Here is a 20577-nt window from a genome sequence, read left to right as displayed (position 1 = left end):
GGGAGCTCCCCCTATCAGGCACAGAGCAGGGCTGATCAGGGGGTGGGGCGCCTTCCCCTGTCACGAACAGAGCAGGGCGGATAGGGAGGTTGTGGCCCCGCCCCCTGTCACACACAGAGCCGCAGGGCGATCAGGGGGTTTGGGCGCTGCTCCCTGTCACACTGATCCCGGTGCCAGGAGGCCTCTCGGCTTCGCTGATCCTGGTGCTGGGAGGCATATTACCCTTTTACTATATAGGATAGAGGCCTGGTGCACGGGTGAGGGCTGGCTGGTTTTCCCTGAAGGGTGTCCTGGATCAGGGTGGGGGTCCCCACTGGGGTGCCTGGCCAGCCTGGGTGAGGGGATGATGGCTGTTTGCAGCTGGTCACACACCCTTCAGGGTGGGGTTCCCCACTGGCATGCCTGGCCAGTCTGGGTGAGGGGCTGAGGGCTGTTTTCAGGCTGGCGAGTGACTGAAGCTCCCAACTGCTCCTTTTTTTCTTTTATTCTGGGCCAGCTTTAGCTTTGAGGCTTGACTCCAGCTCTTAGGCCTCCGCTGCTGAAAGCAGGTTTCTGGCCTTTGTTTACCTTCTGTATTTGAAACAATGTTGCGATCCTGCTGGCTGAAGCCCGAGGGACTAAAGCAGGTTTCTGGGGTTTTGTTTAGCTTCTATATTTGTAACATAGTTGCTTAGAGTTGCAGCTCAGAGGCCTGCAGTGGCAGGCGGGGAACATTGGAGTCCTCCGTCACTGAAGCAAGCAAGCCTCATGTTTACTTTAAGCTGCCTGGCTGCTGGCCACCATCTTGGCTGGCAGTTAATTTGCATATTGCCCTGATTAGCCAATGGGAAGGGTAGCGGTCATACGCTAATTACCATGTTTCTCTTTTATTAGATAGGATGGTGGTTAATAATTAACATTTAATTATTAACCAGCATTGACCTGGTGGGGGGGGTGGGTAGGAGGTGGGAGGAGCGGGGAAGGAGGAAGGAAATGGCAGATATTTGTAATACTAACAATAAAAAATATTTTTTAAAAAAATTAAAACTTAAGGTTGCTACATGAGTTTTAACGTATATATTGTGGAAAGTATACCGAGTGATGAGTATGCTCTGTGCATTCTGGGGCCCACACAGCACACCTTTCTTCGTCCTGGCAATGGCCATGGGACAACACATCCCCCTGATGGCAATCACCTGCACTGCGACCAAGACTCCTAAAAGTTAATTGCCAGTTTTTCTAACTATTGGCAAGTGCTACAACCCAGAACACAATCTATACTCGAACCAGTTATCAAAGTCCACCAATTTAAATATTAATCTCATAACAAAAAAAATAAACCTTCACAGAAACAACCACAATACTGTTTAACCAAATATCTGGGCATTGTGGCCCACCTAAGTTGACACATAAAATTAACCATCATAGATACTATACATCAGGTTAAGTAAATGTCCTTTTATTGCTAGTTCTTAAAAAGCTTTTTATATCCTGAGTTTATGTCGAGTTTTATCAAGGAATTACTTTTATATTCCTATTTGGTCTATATTCTGTTCAATAAGATGCAGAAGTTTCACAGTATAAAACTATCCTTGCATTGTTGAGATAAATACAACTTGATCAGAAAAAAGAAATGTCTGAGGTCACCCTTTGCTCACCATTCCTGATCTGCCACCACCTGCGTCGGGCAGAGAGCAGAGTGCCAGCCCTGGTGATGAAACAGCCTGTAGGGCCTTCCTGCCTCCACCACCAGCTCAGGGCCTGGCCCAGGTGGGGCCCACAGGCTGCAGGAAGAGCCTTATGCAACCCACAGAGGCCATGGGTGGGACCTGACAGCTGCCAGATCAGGGTGGGGCTGAGAGGACCACCTAGCCTTCAGGTAGTCAGGGGACCTGGGGTAACAGAAGCTAGTCAGGGGATGGGGGCGAGACAAGACAAACACACTCACATGCACGTTCATACACCAGGTATGGCCTTAGGCCTCAGCCCAGCCCACTTGGGGGCTGTACAGAACTCCTTGATGTTCTCTCTGGCTTTATTGACAGTTTCCCAAATTGAATGAGTCCTTTTTTTCTGCTTGTGCCCCCTCTCATTCTTCAGAGCATAGGTAGCCTGAGTCTATTAAACTGCAAGGTTGAGGGCACGGACAGCCAGGTCTGCCCAGGACTTCTGCCCTCAATTGCCAGGAAACTTACCAAACTGTGCAGTCTGCCCCCAACTCCAGACATCAGCTGCAAGTCACTTCAGACCAGCTGGTTGCAAATTCAGGGGATCCCCAGAACCACCCTTCAGTTAGGTAATTTTCTAGAACAACTCACAGAACTCATAAAGCTCTATACTTACGATTACAACTTTTTTAAAAAAGGTGAATGGACACAAATTAAAAGCAGCCAAAGGGAGAGATGTACAGGGAGGGGTCCAGGTGGATGGAAGGGCTTCTTGTCAGATCTGGGCCTGTGTGAGGTGATTTACGGAAGTTCAAGGCAGCCAAGCGTTGGCCTGCATTGGGTGCCGTCAGGAAGCGAGGGCGAGCCTATGACTGGGCATCTCGATGATTTTCATCTCTAATTGGTAAAGAAGCAGCAATCTCTCGTGCTAAGAGGAGACGGCGAAATGCGGTCATTTTGGTGGTCTCACAGTGACCTTGTTTTTGTCTGTGCTCGGAGGGGCTTATTCTGTCTCCCCGTCACATTGCATCGGGACGCTGCCACCTGACGCCGGTGTGCTGTGGCATCGTGTTCAGCAGGAGCCAGTGCCAGGTCAGCTCCCAGCAGACTGAGTTGGGGGCTTACACTTTTATTTCTCAGCCCTGAGTTTCATTGGCAATAAAATGGGGATAATAATTCTACTGAACCCTATGTGGGCAGCTATGAGAATTAAGGGAAATAATGTGCAATGCCTGCCATAAAATAAAACACAATAGTCATGTAAAATAATAAGAAATATATATGTTTACCGCTGTTCCTGGTTGTTGATACGGAGCTCCTAAAAATCCTGTAAAAAGGGGTTCTAGGAGCCCTAGCTGATTTGGCTCAGTGGCTAGAGCATCAGCCTGCGCATGCCCGGGTTGCGGGCTCGATTACCAGCAGGGGGCGTGCAGGAGGCAGCCGATCAATGATTCTTATCAGTGATGTTTCTATCTCTCCCTCCCTGCCTTCCTCTCTGAAATCAATAAAAATATATTTAAAAATAAATAAGTGTTTTAAAAGGGGGTTCTAGGAGATCATTTGTTCTGATGTTTCTCTTTGACCCCACGTCCTGACATGGAGCTCCTAAGACCTTTGTAATTTCCTGAGCGATAGGAGCATCTGATACCAAGTTCTGTGGAACTTCTTGGGTAACAGGAATATCTTTGGTTCTAATGAGAAGACTCTTGGTGGGCTTCTGGCTGGGGGCTGGCCCCTGGAAAGAACCAAGCCATCATTAGAAGCTTGAACTTTCACCCCCACTGCCTATTCCCTGTGCAGGTGAGAGGAGCTGGAACTGGAGTTAATCATCGGTCATGTGTATGTGATGATGACGCCTCCATAAACATCCCAATAGTATGCGGTTCAGGGAGCTTCCAAGTTGGTTAACACATCCACATCAGGAGGAGGATGTACCCCGACTCCACGGGGATAGAAGCTGCACTTGGGACCCTCAAGACCTCTCTGTATGTACCTCTCCACCTGGCTGCTCATCTGTATCCTATATCATACCCTTTAATAACCTGGTAAACATCAGTAAGTGTTTCTGAGTTCGAGGAGCCATTCCAGAAAATTATTGAATCCAAGGAGGGGGTGTAGAACCCCAATTTATAGCCAGTTAGTAAGAAGTACAGATAACAACTGGCAGCTTGCAATTGGCATCTGAAGTGGAGGCTGTCTTACGAGGCTGATCCGTTAACTTGTGGGATCTGATGTTAACTCAGAATTTCATTGAATTAAAGGACACCAACTGGTATCACGGAGAATTGCTTGGTGTAGGAGAAAAGCCCACTCACTTGGTGACCGGAAGTGTCAGCAGTGTCCTGTGTGAGTAAAGGAGAAATACAGGAGTGTTTTTTCCTACTCCAGCCAGTATGAACCATCATCACCGAAAAATCAGTGTTCCTGAATAAATGGAGAAATTACAGAATCAAAATAAAGCCAAGTACATAACAGGCAGAGGGAAGAGGACCCTGAGGGGAGGTCATCAGACGAGAACAATCCCAGAGTCAGGGTCTGTCACTATGACACCCACCTATGGGGTCATGGAAGCCATAGTTGTGAGTTTGTGTGTGTGTGTGTGTGTGTGTGTGTGTGTGTGTGTATGTGTCCTTTTGAGTGTGGAAGATCATAAGGGAGCGTGGCAGCAACACTTAAAAAGGATTATACACGGTTGGGCAAAAAGAGGTTTGCAGTTGTTCGTATGGAAAATAATACAATAATTAATAAATAATACAAGCCCTGGCTAATGTTGCTCAGTGGTTATAGCACCAGCCTGTGCACCAAAGGATCATGGGTTTGATTCCCGATCAAGGGCAGGTACTTGGGTTGGGGGTTCAATCCCTAGCCCCGGAGGCAGGAGGCAACAAATTGATGTGTCTCTCTCACATCGACGTTTCTCTCTCTCTCTCTTTCCCCCCCTTCCCTCCCTTTCACTCTCTCTAAAAATCAATGAAAAAAATAACCTCAGGTGAGGATCAGCAGAATACTATACTACAAGATAAACTCTGTGTTTCGGGTACTCACAACTGTCAACCTACTTTTATCCCACCCTGTAAATCATGACCAAGTGGGATTTTCCCCAGGAGTGCACCTAAAAAGTCAATTGTCCCAATCTATCACATTAATAGAATAAAATGGGGAAACTACATAATTATGTCAATAGACACACAAAAAGGCATTTGACAAAAGTCAACTCCTTTCATGATAAAAACACTCAACGAAGTAGGAATAGAAGGGAACTTCCTCAACCTGCCGAAGGGCATCGAAGGAGAACCACATCTACTGTCACACTAGTGGTTGCAGATTGAATGCTCTCCTTCCAAATTAGGCACAAACAGGGATGTCTGCCACTTCTGTGCGACATTATACTGAAGGTTCTAGTAATATACTGAAGAGACAAGGAAGAGAAATAAAAGGCATTTAGATAAAAAGAAAGAAGGAAAACCATCTCTATTTGCAGGTGACATGAACTTCTTATGTGTAGAAAATTCTAAGGAGTAAAAAAACACACAACACCTATTAGAGCTAATAAACAAGTTCAGCAAGATTACAGGCTATAATATCAATATAAAAACAATAATTGTATTTCTTTATAATAGCAATGAACAACACAAACATGAAATTAAGAAAATAACTCAGTTTACACTAGCATCAAAGAAAATAAAATACTTAGGAATTTAATCAAAGAAGTTTAAGACTCTTGCACGAAAAACTACAAATATTGTTGAAGGAAATGAAAGAAGACCTACATAAATGGAAAGACATCACATGTTCATGAATCAGAGGACTTTCAATTGTTAAAATGAGAGTACCCCCCCAAATTAATCTACAGATTCAATTCAATTCCCATCAAAGTAGTAGCTGTCTTCTTTGCACAATTTGACAAGCTAATCTTAATATTCATATGGAAATTCAATAGCCAATACAATCTGGAAAACAAAGAACAAAGTTGGAGGACATATACTGCCTGATTTCATTTTTTTATACTTCCTGATTTTAAAACTTACTACAAAGCTACAGTAATCAAGACACTGTGGTATCAACGTAAGGATAGGCAAATAGATCAATGACATAGAATCAGAGTCCAGAAACAACCCTCACAGGTACAGCTAATTGATTTCCAACAAGGGCATCAAGACAAGTCAATGGGAGCAAGAACAGCCTTTTCAACTTAATATCCACGTGCAAAAGAGTGAAGGCGAATCTGTACTTCACACCATTTACAAAAATTAACTTAAAATGAGCCAAAGACCCAAATCTAAGACCAAAGCTAAAAAACAGGTGTAAATCTTCATGACCTCGGATTAGGTAATGGTTTCTTAAATATGACAATAAAATCACAAGTAACCAAAGAAAATATAGCCTAGCCAGCGTGGCTTAGTGGTTGAGCATCAACCTAAGAACCAGGAGGCCATGGTTTGATTCCCAGTTATGGCACATGCCCAGGTTGTAGGCTCGATCCCTAGTGTGGGGTATGCAAGAGGCAGCTGATCAATGATTCTCTCTCATTATTGATGTTTCAATCTCTCCCTCTCCCTTCCTCTTTGAAATCAATAAAAATATATTCTGAAAAAAAATATATAGAAAGATTAAATTGGGCATCATCAAAATAAAAAACTGTGCTTCAAAGGACATCATCAACAAAGTAAAAAGCCTGGCCAGCGTGGCTCAGTGGTTGAGCATCGACCTATGAATCAAGAGGTCATGGTTCGATTCCCAGTCAGGGCACATGCCCAGGTTGTGGGCTCGATCCCCAGTGGGGGGCATGCAGGAGGCAGCCTATTGATGATTCTCTCTCCTCATTGATGTTCCTATCTCTATCTCCCGCTCCCTTCCTCTCTGAAATCAGTAAAAAAAAAAAAAAAAAGTAAAAAGACAACCCACAGTCAGGGAGAAGAACTGCAAATCATACATTGGATCAGGGATTTCTATGTAGAATAGAAAAAGAACTCCTACAACTCAACAATAAAAAGACAAATACTCCAATTAGAGTAGGCAAAAGATTCGAATAGTCATTTCTCTAATGAAGATTGAACCGCGCTCAGCACGGCCAGTGGTGAACCTGAGGGGGGCAGTGAAGGATTAAAGAAAACAGACAAGAGAATAAAGCTGGGACCAGGTGGGACACTGTTCTCAGATGGAGAGACAGTGACACAGCCTGCAAGCCAAGTCTTTATTTTATAGTCAGATCCCAGGAGGCAATGCAAGAGCATGGTCAACATGTTTACAATGTTCTCATGAGTTTCGAATCCACTTAGTTACATGCACCTGAACTCTATCAAGCTTTGTCTTGGCAGCACTTGCTGCACCTCCTGCAGCCTATATCACTCAGCCACCTGGGACCACAGGTTCGGAGCATAAGGTCAAGCTTACAACCACAGCCTCTGGCTATAATTGTGCTGGGAGGGCTTTGCCCTCCGAGCTGGGACCTGCACGTGGCTTTGCCACTAAAGGATTGTGCCCTCTCATTAGTCTGAGGCTTGAACATGTCCAAATGCTGTAGCCACTCTCCACAAAGATATATAAAAGACCAATAATATGTGAAAAGATCTGCTGCCTGCTGCATCGAGCCCATAACCCTGGCAAATGCCCTGATCGGGAATTGAATCGACAACTCTTGGGTGCATGAGACAATGCCCAACCAACTGAGGCACACCAGTCAGGGCTGAAAAGATTCCTAACATCATTAGTCATTGGAGAAATGCATAGCAGACCCCACTTCATACCCATTAGGAGCATTATAATGAAAAACACAGACAATAATAAGTATGGCAAAGATGTGGAAAAACTGGAACCCTCACTCAATGCTGACAGGAGTGTAAAATGTGGCAGCTGCTTTGGAAGACAAAGGTGTCTTGGGCAGCCTCAAGACTGTGCCCCTGGCAGCCTGGCCCCCAGGGTCTGGCGCTTCAGAACCATTTTCAGTGCCTGCAGGATGGTACCCTGGCTGCTCTGCACATTGTAATCGCTGAGTTGCAGCAGGCGGTCAAAGTCTTCCTCCTTGTAGGTCATGTTGAACAGGGAGTAGGGTGAGGTGGCCCCAGTGAGATCCACCCGGCCGGCCGGTAGCTCCGCAGGGCTGCGCTGGATACCTGCTCGGGGTAGGAGGGAATTAGGAGCAGCACTCAGAGGCCTCCACAGCTGGGCACAGGGGTGGGCTGCTCCCCACTGAAGGGGCTCCTTGCTCCTCTATATCTTTTGCCCAGAAATATAAATGTGGGTAGAAGGATACTATTTTGAGATATAAAGAGTTTGCTGCTCCTCACATTTCCTTGTAGCATTCACATCTTCCACTATTCAGGTAACCTCATATATCTATATCACCTTCAAGGGTAAGCTGGAAACAGCCAGAACAACAAAGTCAAGTAGGTTAGTGAATGGATTCTTAATAATGAAAGAAACAAGAGGCTGAAAACCAAAAGACGTTTGCTTTGCAAGGACCAGTATTTGCTGAGAGAAGAAGAGAATTCCAAGATGTGTGCTGAGCATGTTAAGAGTAAAGCTGGAAGGTCTGGAATTATGGTGGGAGGTAGAAAACCAGAAATAATGCACAAAGGCAGGAATTTGGTTTTCCCAGCAAAAGGAGAGAAAAGTCTGACCAGTTGGTGGAAGGCAAGGTTGGAAAGGAATGTGATAGGGTTTAGATTTCAGGGGTCGTGGACAGAGGCCTCGCTCACTGAGAAAGAGGCCCAGCTCACCAGAGGCCGAGTGAAACCCCAGGGGGGCTCAGGGGCCTCTGAGAGAGGGGGGCTGGGACCTCGCTTTCCTGGCGGTCTAGCCTGGGAAGCTTTTAGGAACTCCTCCAACAACTTGGTGCCTGAGCAGCTGTGGAGCAGGCTGCCCGACGGTGACAATGCAGGCGGCCTCCGGATGTGGGGATTCTTGGAACTCCGCCCCACAAAGCAGGAGAGCTGGGGGCCCAGGTGTAGGTAGGGGAACTTGCTAGGAAAGGGGGGGGCACAAGAGCATGGGGTCATGACAAAGAGGACAGCAGCACAGTGACTTTGCAAAGAGAGGGCCCCTGCAGGGATGTGGGCATCTGCAACAGACACCAGGCCTGCCATGTCCTCCCCCTCTGCTGGCCACAGGGGCACTGGGGAGGGCCCAAGGCTGCCAGGCTGTTATGGAGGGAGGGGCTGCCTCACCTGGGGCTGAGTGGTCCTTGAAAGAGGCATTGACCAATGGGAAGTGCAGCAGGACAGGGGCCTCGGGGCAGGTGGGGTCCGAGAAGAGATGGCACTCCTTGGGCTGGCGCTGGTCCTGTGGGCTGGGCTCCACGCGGGGGAACGGCAGCCCCAGGCCTCGGCAGTACGCCTCAGTCTGCTGCAGCGTCTGGTTGGGGAGAGGGCCCACAGAGAACCAGCTACTTCCTGGTCAGCCAGGTCTGTGCTCTAGAAACGCTAGGATGGCTCCCGCCCAGACTGCCTGCCCAGTGTCCTGACAGCTGGTTCCTGTTCATGGCCCCGTGACGCTCAGAGGGAGGCAAAGGATGCCATTGATCTGCATGCTGTTTGGTTAAAATCTTTAGTTGGGGTACCCTGCACCTCCGGCCGATTTCGATTGCTCTTGCTGGGTTATTCAAGTCCCAGAGCCTAGAGGGCCTCAGGAGGGGACCTACTTCTGTGTCATGGCCCCAGCCCCCACTTGCCCAGAGTCCCAGGGAGGCTCTGGTGGGATGGATATGGACGGGCCAGGGTCTCCTCCCAGCTGTGACCAGCTGTTCTTTTGGGGCAGGCCTGGCATGCTTCCTCCCTGTCCACCTGTCCTGGGAGCCCAGCGCTCCAGCACCTCCACAGTCCTTTCCAACCAAGGACCTGGCAGGAGCATGTGGTCAGAGCCTCTCACCCCTCCCTCCTTGTGGGACACAGGTGGTCTGGGCCAGTGGCCTAGGGGCCCTGCTGCTCGCCCCAGGAGCTCAGTCCGGCTGAGCAACCAGAAGCACCTCAAAAGGCGAGGACGGGGAGTAGTCGAAGGAGAGTATGAGGTCCAGCCGGCGGCCTGGCCGGAACATAGAGGGAGAGCTGGTGTTGACGAAGTAGCCGGCATCCACCAGGCAGAGCTGGGGCTCCTGCGGGGTCAGCTGGCCAGGGGTGGAGTCTAGCTGGCTATCTGATGGAGGAGGAGAGATCGTCAGGGGCAGCCACTCTGCCACGGATCACCCACTCACAACCCCCTCCTTCATATTGCATTTGCTCCCATGTCCCCTCCTTACCTCTGGTGTCACTCCCTGAATGCACGTGACACCTGCCCTTCCCATTACCTTCTCCAGGCCACACCCCAGAATTGGATGCTATGACCCCCAAGGCCTCTGCCAGTCCCAGCCACAGTCCAGCTTCACCTTGGAGTCTAACCTTGTTGCCCAAGGACACAGGGCAGTGGCCCTTACCTGCCCAGGTAGAGAACTCTTTCTGGTTGCGGTAGTCCTGGTGCAGCTGCAGGCCCTGGAGGAAGTTGGAGCTGTGCTGGCAGAGCGGCCTGCCTGTCAGGAAGCCCTTAAATGCTTGGGCCAGTGCTGTTCCGGGCTGCAGCCACATGGCCTCCAGCCATGAGGAGGTCCGCAAGGAGGCAGGGGGCTCCTCTGGGCCCAGGGAAGCAGACATTGGTCCTGGCGATGCCTGGCCCTGCCTCCCTCTGACATCCTCCACCCCTGGCATCTGAAGGGGAGGCGACCTCATTCCAGGCTCCCCTGGCTGCCTTCTTTTCCTACCCAGGCTCCTGATCCTGTCCTCGATGTGTTGCTTCCAGGCATCACCAGAGCTGGTGAGGTCATACCAGACATCCAGCAAATTCAGGGAGAAAATGTTGCTCCAGATACCTGAAGACCAAACCCACGAAAGGTCAGCCCCCGGCCTCAGCGCCCTGCCCGCCATGGCTTGGAGGCCAGTGGTCCCCACCCCTGGGTGCAGGTGGAAAATGTGAGGAGGGGCAGGCTGCCTCCCCAGTGCTTTCCCACAGCCCCATGCGGCGCCTCGCAGGGGCACTGCCAGACCTGAGCACAGGAGTCACACCCAGTCAAGGAGGCCTGGACGGGCCTGGCCAGGGCCTTCAGGGTGACCTCACCTTCCAGGAAGCAGATCCGGGACTCGGGGAGCCTCCTCATCAGCTGCCCCATAAAGAACTCGGAGCCGAAGAGCTCAGACGGGACAAAGGCTCCATACTTCAGGAATCCGACCTCATAGGGGGAGAACTCAACCCACTCTGAGGGGCAGGAGGGAGAGTGGGAATGAGGGAAGAATGGGCAGGGGGAGCCCCAGCTCTGATAGGAGTCTCTGATTCTGCCCCCAGCAGGCCCCAGCCTCCTCCCGCCTGGCTGATTCCTGAGCTGACCACTACCCCACCCAGCCCCTTGACCACACCATCACCTCCATCACCACCACCCCACCCACCTCCAGGCCGGCAAACACCACTGTCTGGCTCCTCAGCCCACCAGAACCATCACCCTTCCTGAAGGCTGGGCCATCTATGCAGGAGTTTCCTGTTTGAATTCTCTGGGGACCCACAGGGTCCAGAGCAGCTGTGGGTGTGCACACGTGTGTGTATGTGGGAGGGTGGAGTGGGCAGGACTGAGGACTGTACCCTTGAAGTCGAAAGTCTCCAGGTCGTTCTCTTTGACATTGAGGCTCAAGTAGAGGGGCAGAGGGTTCTGGCCCTGCGTCAGTGCAGCTCTCTGTCCTGACAGCTTCTGATCCATCACCTGCGTGGGGGCACAGGGCCGGAGTGAGGTTAGGAGCACCCTAGAGGGGGCAACTCCGTCAGGACAGGGTGGGTGGGGACAGGCTGTGGGGGAGGAGGCAGCTCCCCATTAGGATTTGGGTGGTATGGGTCGCTGTACGCATTCAGTTACCACTCCTGCCCTGATGTTCTGACCAGCCCCACGCGCAGGGTCATCACGTGGGCTATGCGGGTTGTGCTCTGTGCTCTCCAGAGAGTGCCACTCACAGGGACCGCAGTGTCCACAGTAACCCCGCCCACATCCTGTGGTTCCAGGGCGGAGTGGGTGTCGACCCTGACACACAGACACAGAGGGGCACATACACCTATGCACAGGTAATGTCTCGAAAGGACACTGGAATCCCCTCGCAGGTTGGAAGTGGAACTGGCAGGAAGATGAGGAGGGAGACTGAGGGGAGGATTGGAGATGGCCTGAGTCAGGGCAGTGGCGGTGAGGTTGGAATGTTTTACAGGTAGAATCACTACAGCTTGGCCTGGTTGGATGTGGGGCATGAGGGGCAGGTAGGGGCCTCCTGGTCGCAGCTTCAGGGGCAGGGTGAAGTCCCTGCAAGGTCTTATCAAATGTAGAAGGTCACCCAGATTTTACAGTCCACCTTACTTAATCTACGATTGAAGTGTGGTAGTGGTAGTGGTTAGAGCAGTGGTTCCCAACGTGGGGCACTTTGATTTTTAAGGGGGGCAATTCGAGAATGAGTTATTAACAGTGAATTTTTGGCATTTCTTATGGTTCTAGGGCCTCATATACAGTATATAAACATATATTGTGACATATTTATGCATTTCAGTTCTCTGTTACATGTTCTGAAACTTTATTTGCTATTTTTCATATCACTTCATATTATTATTATTTTTTTTAACAATTTCTTAGTGATTTCTTCCTCAGTACTTCAACTGTCCTTTCGTTATTCTATTTTTCTCTTTCATGGATGCCATGTTCTTTGGAAGCTTGTTTAGACCAAGGTAATGGCCTTTTAGGCCTCCTCCGTGTGAATAGGAGTTCACTCTTTGAATAATAAGAATTATATGTCACAGGGGGGTCATCAGGATTTTAGAGATGCTTAGGCTGGGTTAGAGGAATGATGAGAGGGAACTCCGGGTGCAGACCAGAGTAGATGAACAGCAAATAAATATTTTTCTTGAGGTCGTCAAGAAAAATGTCTTATCTGCTGTCATTGATTTTTGCCCAAAGAGACAGTGAGAGCTCATCTGCAAGGAAATTCAGACCCTTATACCTATTTTCTAGGTAATTGTAAGAGTGAGGAAAAGAAGTAAGCTGGGAAATTGGTCCCATAAGGATGTTTCTTACTATTAAGTAGGAATTGTATATTGAATATGTAAGCTATCTGTATTAGCAGCTGTGCACATTTAAAAGTCAGTTAAAACACACTGTAGCAATTTTACCTCAATACTAAATAAATGAATAAATAAATAGTGAAAAATGAAAAGAAGGGCGCCCCTTCAGTGTACATTGTAAGGTCTGCCAGCGGACAGCTGCCCTTTTAGGTTCCCCTTAATGCTGTTCCGAGTTTAGCCCCTCCCAAATGTTCTCCCAGTGCCTGCGTGCCCCTCTTCATCCCCTTGTTTATTCTTGCCTTCTGTTCCTAATTTCCTCTTCAGTAACACTCCAGGCTCTGTGTTTGATGGCAAGGGCTATGTCTGGCCTACTGGGGAGTTCCACAGGTACAGAAAGTTCTCGTTCTATCCCTGACCAGAGATGCAAACAGGGCTCATCTCAAGCATCAGCAAGGTTAATGCCGGTGGCTGCCTGGAGCCCCACCTTCGGGGGAATCCTGCTGCCTCAGGCCCTGGGCTGTCTCTGATGGAGCAGTGCAGGTACCATGACGCGTGCCCCTCTCTGAGGCTCTGAGCTGGAGGGCACCTCCCTCAGCAGCCAGGCCTAGGCGGTTCCCAAACTGCCATATCAGCCCTCATCCTCAGGTTTACTTAGAGTTTGGCAAATATACAGATTCCTGGGTCTATTCTGAGAATCAGCAGAAACCACTTAGGAATTTGCCTTTTAAAAATCTCCCCCAGGTGATTCTGAGGATCAGCCAGGTAAATGTGTGTCCCAGGACTCTTGCCCAGCCCATCCAGCAAGGAGACCCCTCCCACCTGTGTGAACTTCCTCTTCCCGTCAGCCCTCAGTCATTGGATGAGAGCACCCATGTGTCAGCCACAGCCTCTCCCCCACTTCCTGGATGACACCCAATATGACTTGAGTTTTAGGGAATCCACAGGAAAAAACCCCATATGGCTTAAGCCGCAAGCACTGATGATCTGTCTTATCTGCAAGTCAGTCCTGCAGGTGTGAGTGTGTGTGTGCTGAGAAAGGAGGGGGCTTGATTAATACCTGCGTTTTCCATTCTCAAAGTCTTTTTAGTTAGGAATCCTGCTGGCCTGGTTATGCCACCTATGATGAGGGGAGATGTGTCCTTTTACTAAGACGCCCAATTTCTGCTCTGAGGAAAGGTTTGGAAAAGGATCAGCACACCCCTCCATCGACTGAAACAGGATTCCTTTTCCTGGAATAGCTCGCCAGTACGTCACGGCGGGCCTCTGGGCCTCTAGCCCCCTACTTCCCAACTGAGGATCCCTAACCCAGCAGAATGCCACTCTGATGCTAGGGGGCCCACCCGCAGTGAGGGCGCTGGGTGCAGCGTTGGTGACATGGTTACGTGCTCGGGACATACAGGGTGGGGCTAATGAGTATGTGAAACCTTTTGTCCAAAGTGAAAGAAAATCACATAAGACCGTAACTCAGGAAAAGATAAGAGAAAAAATGAGTTTCTCCTTGAATGGCGAGCAGCTTCTAAGCCAGTGGTTCTCAACCTGTGGGTCGCGATCCCTTTGGCGTCGAATGACCCTTTCACAGGGGTCGCCTAAGACCATCCTGCATATCAGATATTTACATTACGATTCATAACAGTAGCAACATTACAGTTATGAAGTAGCAACGAAAATAATTTTATGGTTGGGTCACAGCATGAGGAACTGTATTTAAAGGGCCAGAAGGTTGAGAACCACTGTTCTAAGCAGTTCAGTGCTTGCCAGTAAAAGGCTAAAGACAAACGTTTCAAAGGAGAGTTTGAGAAACACTGATTATAACAGTGAATTTTACAAGGATTTTTTACAAAAACTGAAGCAATATTATAGAAGTACATGAACTAATAAAGTTGTTATGAGTAAAATTCACGGTATAATATTTCTCTGACAATATTTAATATTAATGAAATTGTAATTTGGTGTGAAGGGAATTAAATTTTCTAGTATTTTAAAATTACTTTTGGTACTGTAGATTAGTATAGTACAGATACTTATTTTTATCTAAAGACAAGTTTAAAATCAACACTAAATTTGTCTAAATAAAGAATTTTTTTAATCCTCATCCAAGGATATTTTTTCCAGTGGTTTTTTTTAGAGAGAGTGGAAGAGAGAGGGAAAGACAGAAACATCAATGTGAGAGAAACACATCGATTAGTTGCCTCCTGCACGTGCCCCAACCAGGGCCCGGGCCAGGGAGGAGCCTGCAACCAAGGTATGTGCCCTTGACAGGAATCAAACCCGGGACCCTTGGGTCCGCCAAGCCGACACTCAGCCAAACCGGCTAGGGCTGAATAAAGATTTCTTTTTAAAAGCACACAATGAATGTCAGCTTTAAGAAATAAAGCATGATCTGGCTGGTGTAGCTCACTGGTTGAGTTTTGACCTATAAACTCGAAGGTCACAGTTTTGATTCCTGGTCAGGGCACATGCCGAGGTTGTGGGCTCAATCCCTATTGTGGGGCATGCAGGAGGCAACCAATCAATGACTCTCTCATCCTTGATGTTTCTATCTCTCTCTCCCTTTTCCTTCCTCTCTGAAAAAGGGATAAAGAATGATAACTAAGAAAAAAGAAATAATATTTGAAAAGCTTTCCCTATTGGAACATTTTTAAAGCCAAATGGGTGTTCATTTTAAGGAATACATTATTGATCAATAATACCACAAGAACTTTTATTCTTGTGAACAGAAAAAATTAATTAAGTTTTGTCTTTTTAAAAAATTACTGTAATGAACCTTGTACATAAGACTGTGCACTGAGCGTGGCCAGTGTGGCTCAGTGGTTGAGCATCAACCTATGAACTAGGAGGTCACCGTTCAATTCCTCATCAGGGCACTTCCTCTCTGAAATCAATAAAACAATTGTTGTTTTATTAATATATATATTAATTGTGCATTGAACAATTAATAATAAACAACAATTGTGAATTGAGTAACTACTGAAGGATCAAATGGTAATTAAATTAGTCTTCTTTATGGCCTAGAGTCAAACTGCATTTTCTAGCGCCTTGTAAAGTGAAGGTTAACACGCTTCTCCCACTCTGTAGTAACTAATTGGTGCCACGAGGCAGGAAAGTCCGTTAATAAAACAAACAACCTCAAAAATGAACATGAATTTAAACAGTAGATGAAAGAATACAAGGATATATTAATAAAATAAAAATATTTCAAGTAATTATGTTGGTTTTATAAATTCAATGCCATTTCAATGAAAATCCCATTTATCATGAAATTTGAGTAGCTGATTCTGTTATGTATACAGCAGAGGGCCAAAAGGAGCCAACATCATTCTGAGAAGAACCACGGCGGCAGATAGAGATACATTTGCCCTGTCAGATACCAAGATGTATTACAAAGGCAGAGTAACTAAGCCAGTGTGATATTGGCTCAGGACCGAGAATCAGTCTCATCAGAACGGAACAGAGAGCTCAGGAAGAGCCCTGTGAATATATGCAAGCTGACACATGACAGAAGCAGCAAGGCTGATCAGTGGAGGGAAAAATCCAATAAATGATACTGGAAAAGTTTGCTATCTGTATGAGGAAGAAAAAACTGGATTCCTATTCATGTGTACCTGAAGATAAACTCTGGGCAGATTCAAATCCTAATTGTAAAAGAAAAATCTTTAAAACCTTTATAAGAATATATAGGACAATATTTTATAACTTCAGGATAGGGAAAGATTTCTTAAGAAGACCCAAAGAGCATAAACCATTAAGAAAAAGAATAATACATTGGATTACATTAAGATTATGCATCAAAATCTATTAGACTTAGTAAAGGATTAATATCCAGAGTATATAAAGAATTCCTACAAAATAATATAAAAAGATGAACTAAGTAGAAAAATGTAAAAGAATTTGAGTAGGTAATCCACAGAAGAGGAAGTCCTAATGAAAATATACTTGAAAACATGATCAATCTCACTAAAAACCAAGAAAATGAAAAACTACAATAAAAATTCATTTCATACCCATAAAACAAAAACTTAGAAACCTGAAGAGCATGTAGGGAAAACAAGTTATGATACACTGGTGGTGGTGGGGGGGGGGGGAGTGTGAATTAATACAACCCTTGGGGAGACCAATAGCTAGGAAGGTTGAAGGTACATGTGCCCAGTGGCCTAACAATTGCTCTACTGGCTATATAACTTCAAGGCACAGAGAACCTCTAACACACGTGCACAGGGAGACCTATACAAAGCCATTTGTGTAAATAATATACTTATCCTAAGGATATACACTTTTAATAAAAGTATGCCTACTAAAGGTATATGTAATGAAGTACATAATAACGGTATATACAATACATGCTATATATTATGTAATACTAGAGGCCTAATGCATGAAATTCGTGCAAGGGGCTCGGCCCTCGCAGCCCTGGCTTCGTCCGGAAAGTCATCAGGAAGAGTCGTTCTGCTGTTTGGTCTAATTAGCATATTAGCTCTTTATTATATAGGATAGTAAAATATGTATATAGATTGCAGATACGTGCTCATAAACCTAAATTCAGAATAGTGATTACCTCTGAGTGTGGGAGGGAAATGGGATTGGGGAGGGGACCACCAGGAGCTTTAACTCTTTCTGTTACATTTCATTTCTTAGGCTGGTTGATGAGATCATGAATATTCATTACATTATTCTTTATGCTTTATGCATTTTATTAGGTCTGAAGATTATCATAATAAATATTTAACAACATTAAGATTTTTTTAAAAATAAGTGTATATATTTTGGGTTTTTTTTTTGTTTTTTTAATAGAGAGAAGAATGGAGAGGGAGAAAGAGAGAGAGAAAGAGAAACATTGATATGAGAGAGAAACATCGATGGCTGCCTCCCGCAGGTACCCGAGGGGGCCGGGGGAGGGGGATGAAGCCCGAAACCTGGGCATGTGCCCTGACAGGGAATTGAACCCGTGACCTCTCAGTGCATGGGACAATGCTCAACCAACTGAGTCATACCGGCCAGGGCTAAAATAAATACTTTTAATAAATAAAAAGTAAGAATGGCTGGTAATTTCCAAGTAGCACTGTGCTTGCCAGCAAGAATAAAATAATTTTTTTATCAAAGCAAATTCATTTTCAGTTAGTTTACATGATCATTATTCTTGGTCAAACTCCTGACACTCAAAGATAAGACAGATAAGAATCTTTCCTTTGCTAGTATTTGATAGTTTACTTTTGTTATGCACATTAAATATACTTTTTGTGTTTTAGTTGTTTCAAATGCTTTAAAAAACGTTGTTCAGATAATTATATGTGGTAAAACAATAGTGCAAAAATCACTGATTTTTATAATTGTATCGTTTAATGTAAGATTCGGTAGTTAACTTACTAAGCTTTCCTTAAAGAGTCAATGTATAAAAAATGTATAGACTCAGGTTTGTCTTAATGGTGTTAGGAAAAGAGTAAAGAAATATGTTAGCTAACACTGAATGCTTACTCTATGCCAAGTACCATTGATTGCTCACAACAACCCTGTTAGATAAGTACCATTGTCATTCCTATTGTACGGGTGAGAAAATGGAGGCACAGAGTGGGTAAGTTGCCTAAGGACATATAGCTAGTGAGACGCATAGGGGGTAGAATCCAGGAATCTGGCACCAGAATCTTGCTTTTAACACTTCCATGATGATGAAGAGAAAGAATATATTTCATATTGTAGTATAAGTAAAATAAAAGCTGTTTGAACAATCTCACTGACTCTTAAACACTTTGTCTGCGGAACCGACTTTAGCATTGTCTGGTCCCTAGTCCTTGGGAGACCCAGACATTTAATTGAAGAATAGCCCGACTCATAAAGGCAGCATCCCAAAGTTGGGCAGACACTGAAACACAGTGGTTTCCACATTCTTTAACCGAGGGTCCAGGATGCTTACCCTGCAATCATGCGCTTGCACGTCACCTAGCTGCGGGGTTGCCCCAGCCTTGCCCATTGCACTCACGCTCCACCCCGCATGCACAGGTGCCCTACCTGGTTGTGCAGCATGGACTCCAGCACGAGAGCCCACAGGTCCACAAAGGTGGTGGGGCGCCCCTCCTCCGTTCGCAGCTCCAGCTCCTGGAAGTAGCTTGCCAGTCGTTCCGAGGAGAAGGCTTCCAGCTTGCTCTGGGCCAGGTGTTCCCGGGCATATCGGATGGGCCCCTCGAGGTCCTTCTGTGACCACTCAGGGTCCCCATATAGTTGGGCCATTGTCCTGGGAGAACAAAGGGACAGTACAATAGGATGATGAGGCCCGGCTCCGGTTGCTGCGACTCCCTCTTCCAACCCTGGAGATTTCTCCCAACGTTTTGTTCCTGCCACCAAAGCCTTTCTGGAAAATGCTTCAGGGCTTTCCCTCCTCCTAGGTCAGGGCTGTTCAATATAAATATAATGTGAGCCACGTATGTAATTAAAAATTCCTAGTAACTACACTTTTAAAAAGATCAGTAAAAATTAATTTTAATAATGTATTTCATTTAAATTATCGTTTTCAATATGTAATTAATATAAAACATTTAAGATAGATTTATATTTTTCCAAACTTAGTCTTCAAAATTCACTGTGTATGTTATAGTTATAACAACTCAATTTGGACTAAGCACATTTCAAGTGGTCAATAACCGCACGTGGCTACAGCTACGGTAACATACAGCACAGCTCCAGACCCTATCTCCATCTTCAGAGGTCTGTCCCAAAGCCCTCTGAGACTGCTTGTCGATGGCTGTCACCTACACTCTTCTGAGGTGAATATCCTCTTTCACTTCTTTAAAGTCCATTTCAATAGGATTCAAAGGAATGCATCTCTAACAGTGAAAAGTTCCATTTCATTATAGGCAGGCTGGTGTGTAGGTGTAGGGAGACAATTTTGTCTTTAGGTAAAATAGCAGCTCTTGACCTCAATTTCCTCATCTATACCATAGGGACAACCAGAGAACCGCCCTAGAGAGTGTTTTGAGAGCTTGTTTGGAGGTTCTAGCAGGGGAGCGCAGCTACTCGCATACCCTTGACCGAAGACCGGTCCTCTCCTGGGGGGGGCGGGGGGGAGGAGGTCGTCCTCTTCGACCGAGCGCGCAGCTTCGGGAGGGACGCACATGGATCGGTGAGGGAGGAGGGGGACACCCGCCTAGCCAGCCAGATCAGCCGAATCAACCCTGGTGATCAATGGGGTGACAGATGTCGCAGCCAGATCGCCCTCACATCCTAGAGAGTGTTTTGAATATTAAATGAGGTAATAACAATTAAAGAAAAAAGAGCTATCAATTTGGAGTTCCCGGAACGCGTCAGACGTGTTAAGTGCTTTACTTGGGCTGTCCCACTCTAATCCTATGGAGGATGTGCTATTCTTACCCCTATTTTGGAGATGAGTCAACGAGAATCAGAGGATATAAGTTGGTTAAGATTACCCAGCCAGTAAGTGGTGTTGTGGAGACTCAAACCCAGCTCCTTCTGAATCAGCTGCCTTAGACCTCTTCAGAAGCATGGAGTGGAAATCCTGTAATGCCTCCCTCATGGAGGACTGCTGTAATTTCTGTTTCCTCCCTTTTGAGACAGCCACTTGGCACCCATCAAACCATAGTGCTCACAACTACTTGGTTTCCCCATATACAGGGTCCCTCTGGTGTCCACTCCACTCCCCTCTGGGGCCTAGTCATCTCGGGTTCTCCAGTCCCCAGGGCCCTCACCATGTAGCTCCCGAGATGCCGCTGAAGTACGTCACACAGTCCAGGAGTCCCAGCTTTTTCAGAGCCAACAAGTGGCCATAGAGAGAGGTCATGGCCCGGACACCTCCTCCTGTGGCCATGATCCCCACGATGGGGACCTGGACCACACAAAGACAGAGGCTGGCTTAACAAAGACAGGGATAGAGCTGCCTCCT

The 20577-nt window shown here is 46.7% G+C and overlaps 1 protein-coding gene across 1 annotated transcript in view; it reads right to left on the bottom strand.

The window, feature by feature from the left end:
• Positions 1 to 6271: 6271 nt before the first annotated feature.
• The window catches only part of PLA2G4D (phospholipase A2 group IVD), a 28322-nt gene continuing 14016 nt past the window's right edge, over positions 6272 to 20577 (bottom strand). Inside the window, exons 12-20 of the mRNA XM_059672777.1 lie at positions 20384 to 20520; positions 18693 to 18915; positions 11244 to 11361; positions 10728 to 10865; positions 10375 to 10482; positions 10054 to 10245; positions 9610 to 9776; positions 8813 to 8999; positions 6272 to 7759 (exon numbers count right to left, since the gene is read on the bottom strand). Of these exons, the coding sequence (XP_059528760.1) occupies positions 7533 to 7759; positions 8813 to 8999; positions 9610 to 9776; positions 10054 to 10245; positions 10375 to 10482; positions 10728 to 10865; positions 11244 to 11361; positions 18693 to 18915; positions 20384 to 20520 (1497 nt within the window). The 3' untranslated portion in view covers positions 6272 to 7532. The remainder of the gene's footprint in view (positions 7760 to 8812; positions 9000 to 9609; positions 9777 to 10053; positions 10246 to 10374; positions 10483 to 10727; positions 10866 to 11243; positions 11362 to 18692; positions 18916 to 20383; positions 20521 to 20577) is intronic.

The sequence above is a fragment of the Myotis daubentonii genome, chromosome 1 (assembly GCF_963259705.1).
Source record: "Myotis daubentonii chromosome 1, mMyoDau2.1, whole genome shotgun sequence".
In the NCBI taxonomy this organism is placed as follows: Eukaryota; Metazoa; Chordata; class Mammalia; order Chiroptera; family Vespertilionidae; genus Myotis; species Myotis daubentonii.
Note: the sequence above shows the minus strand (reverse complement) of the source record. Positions and strands in the feature narration are given on the sequence as shown.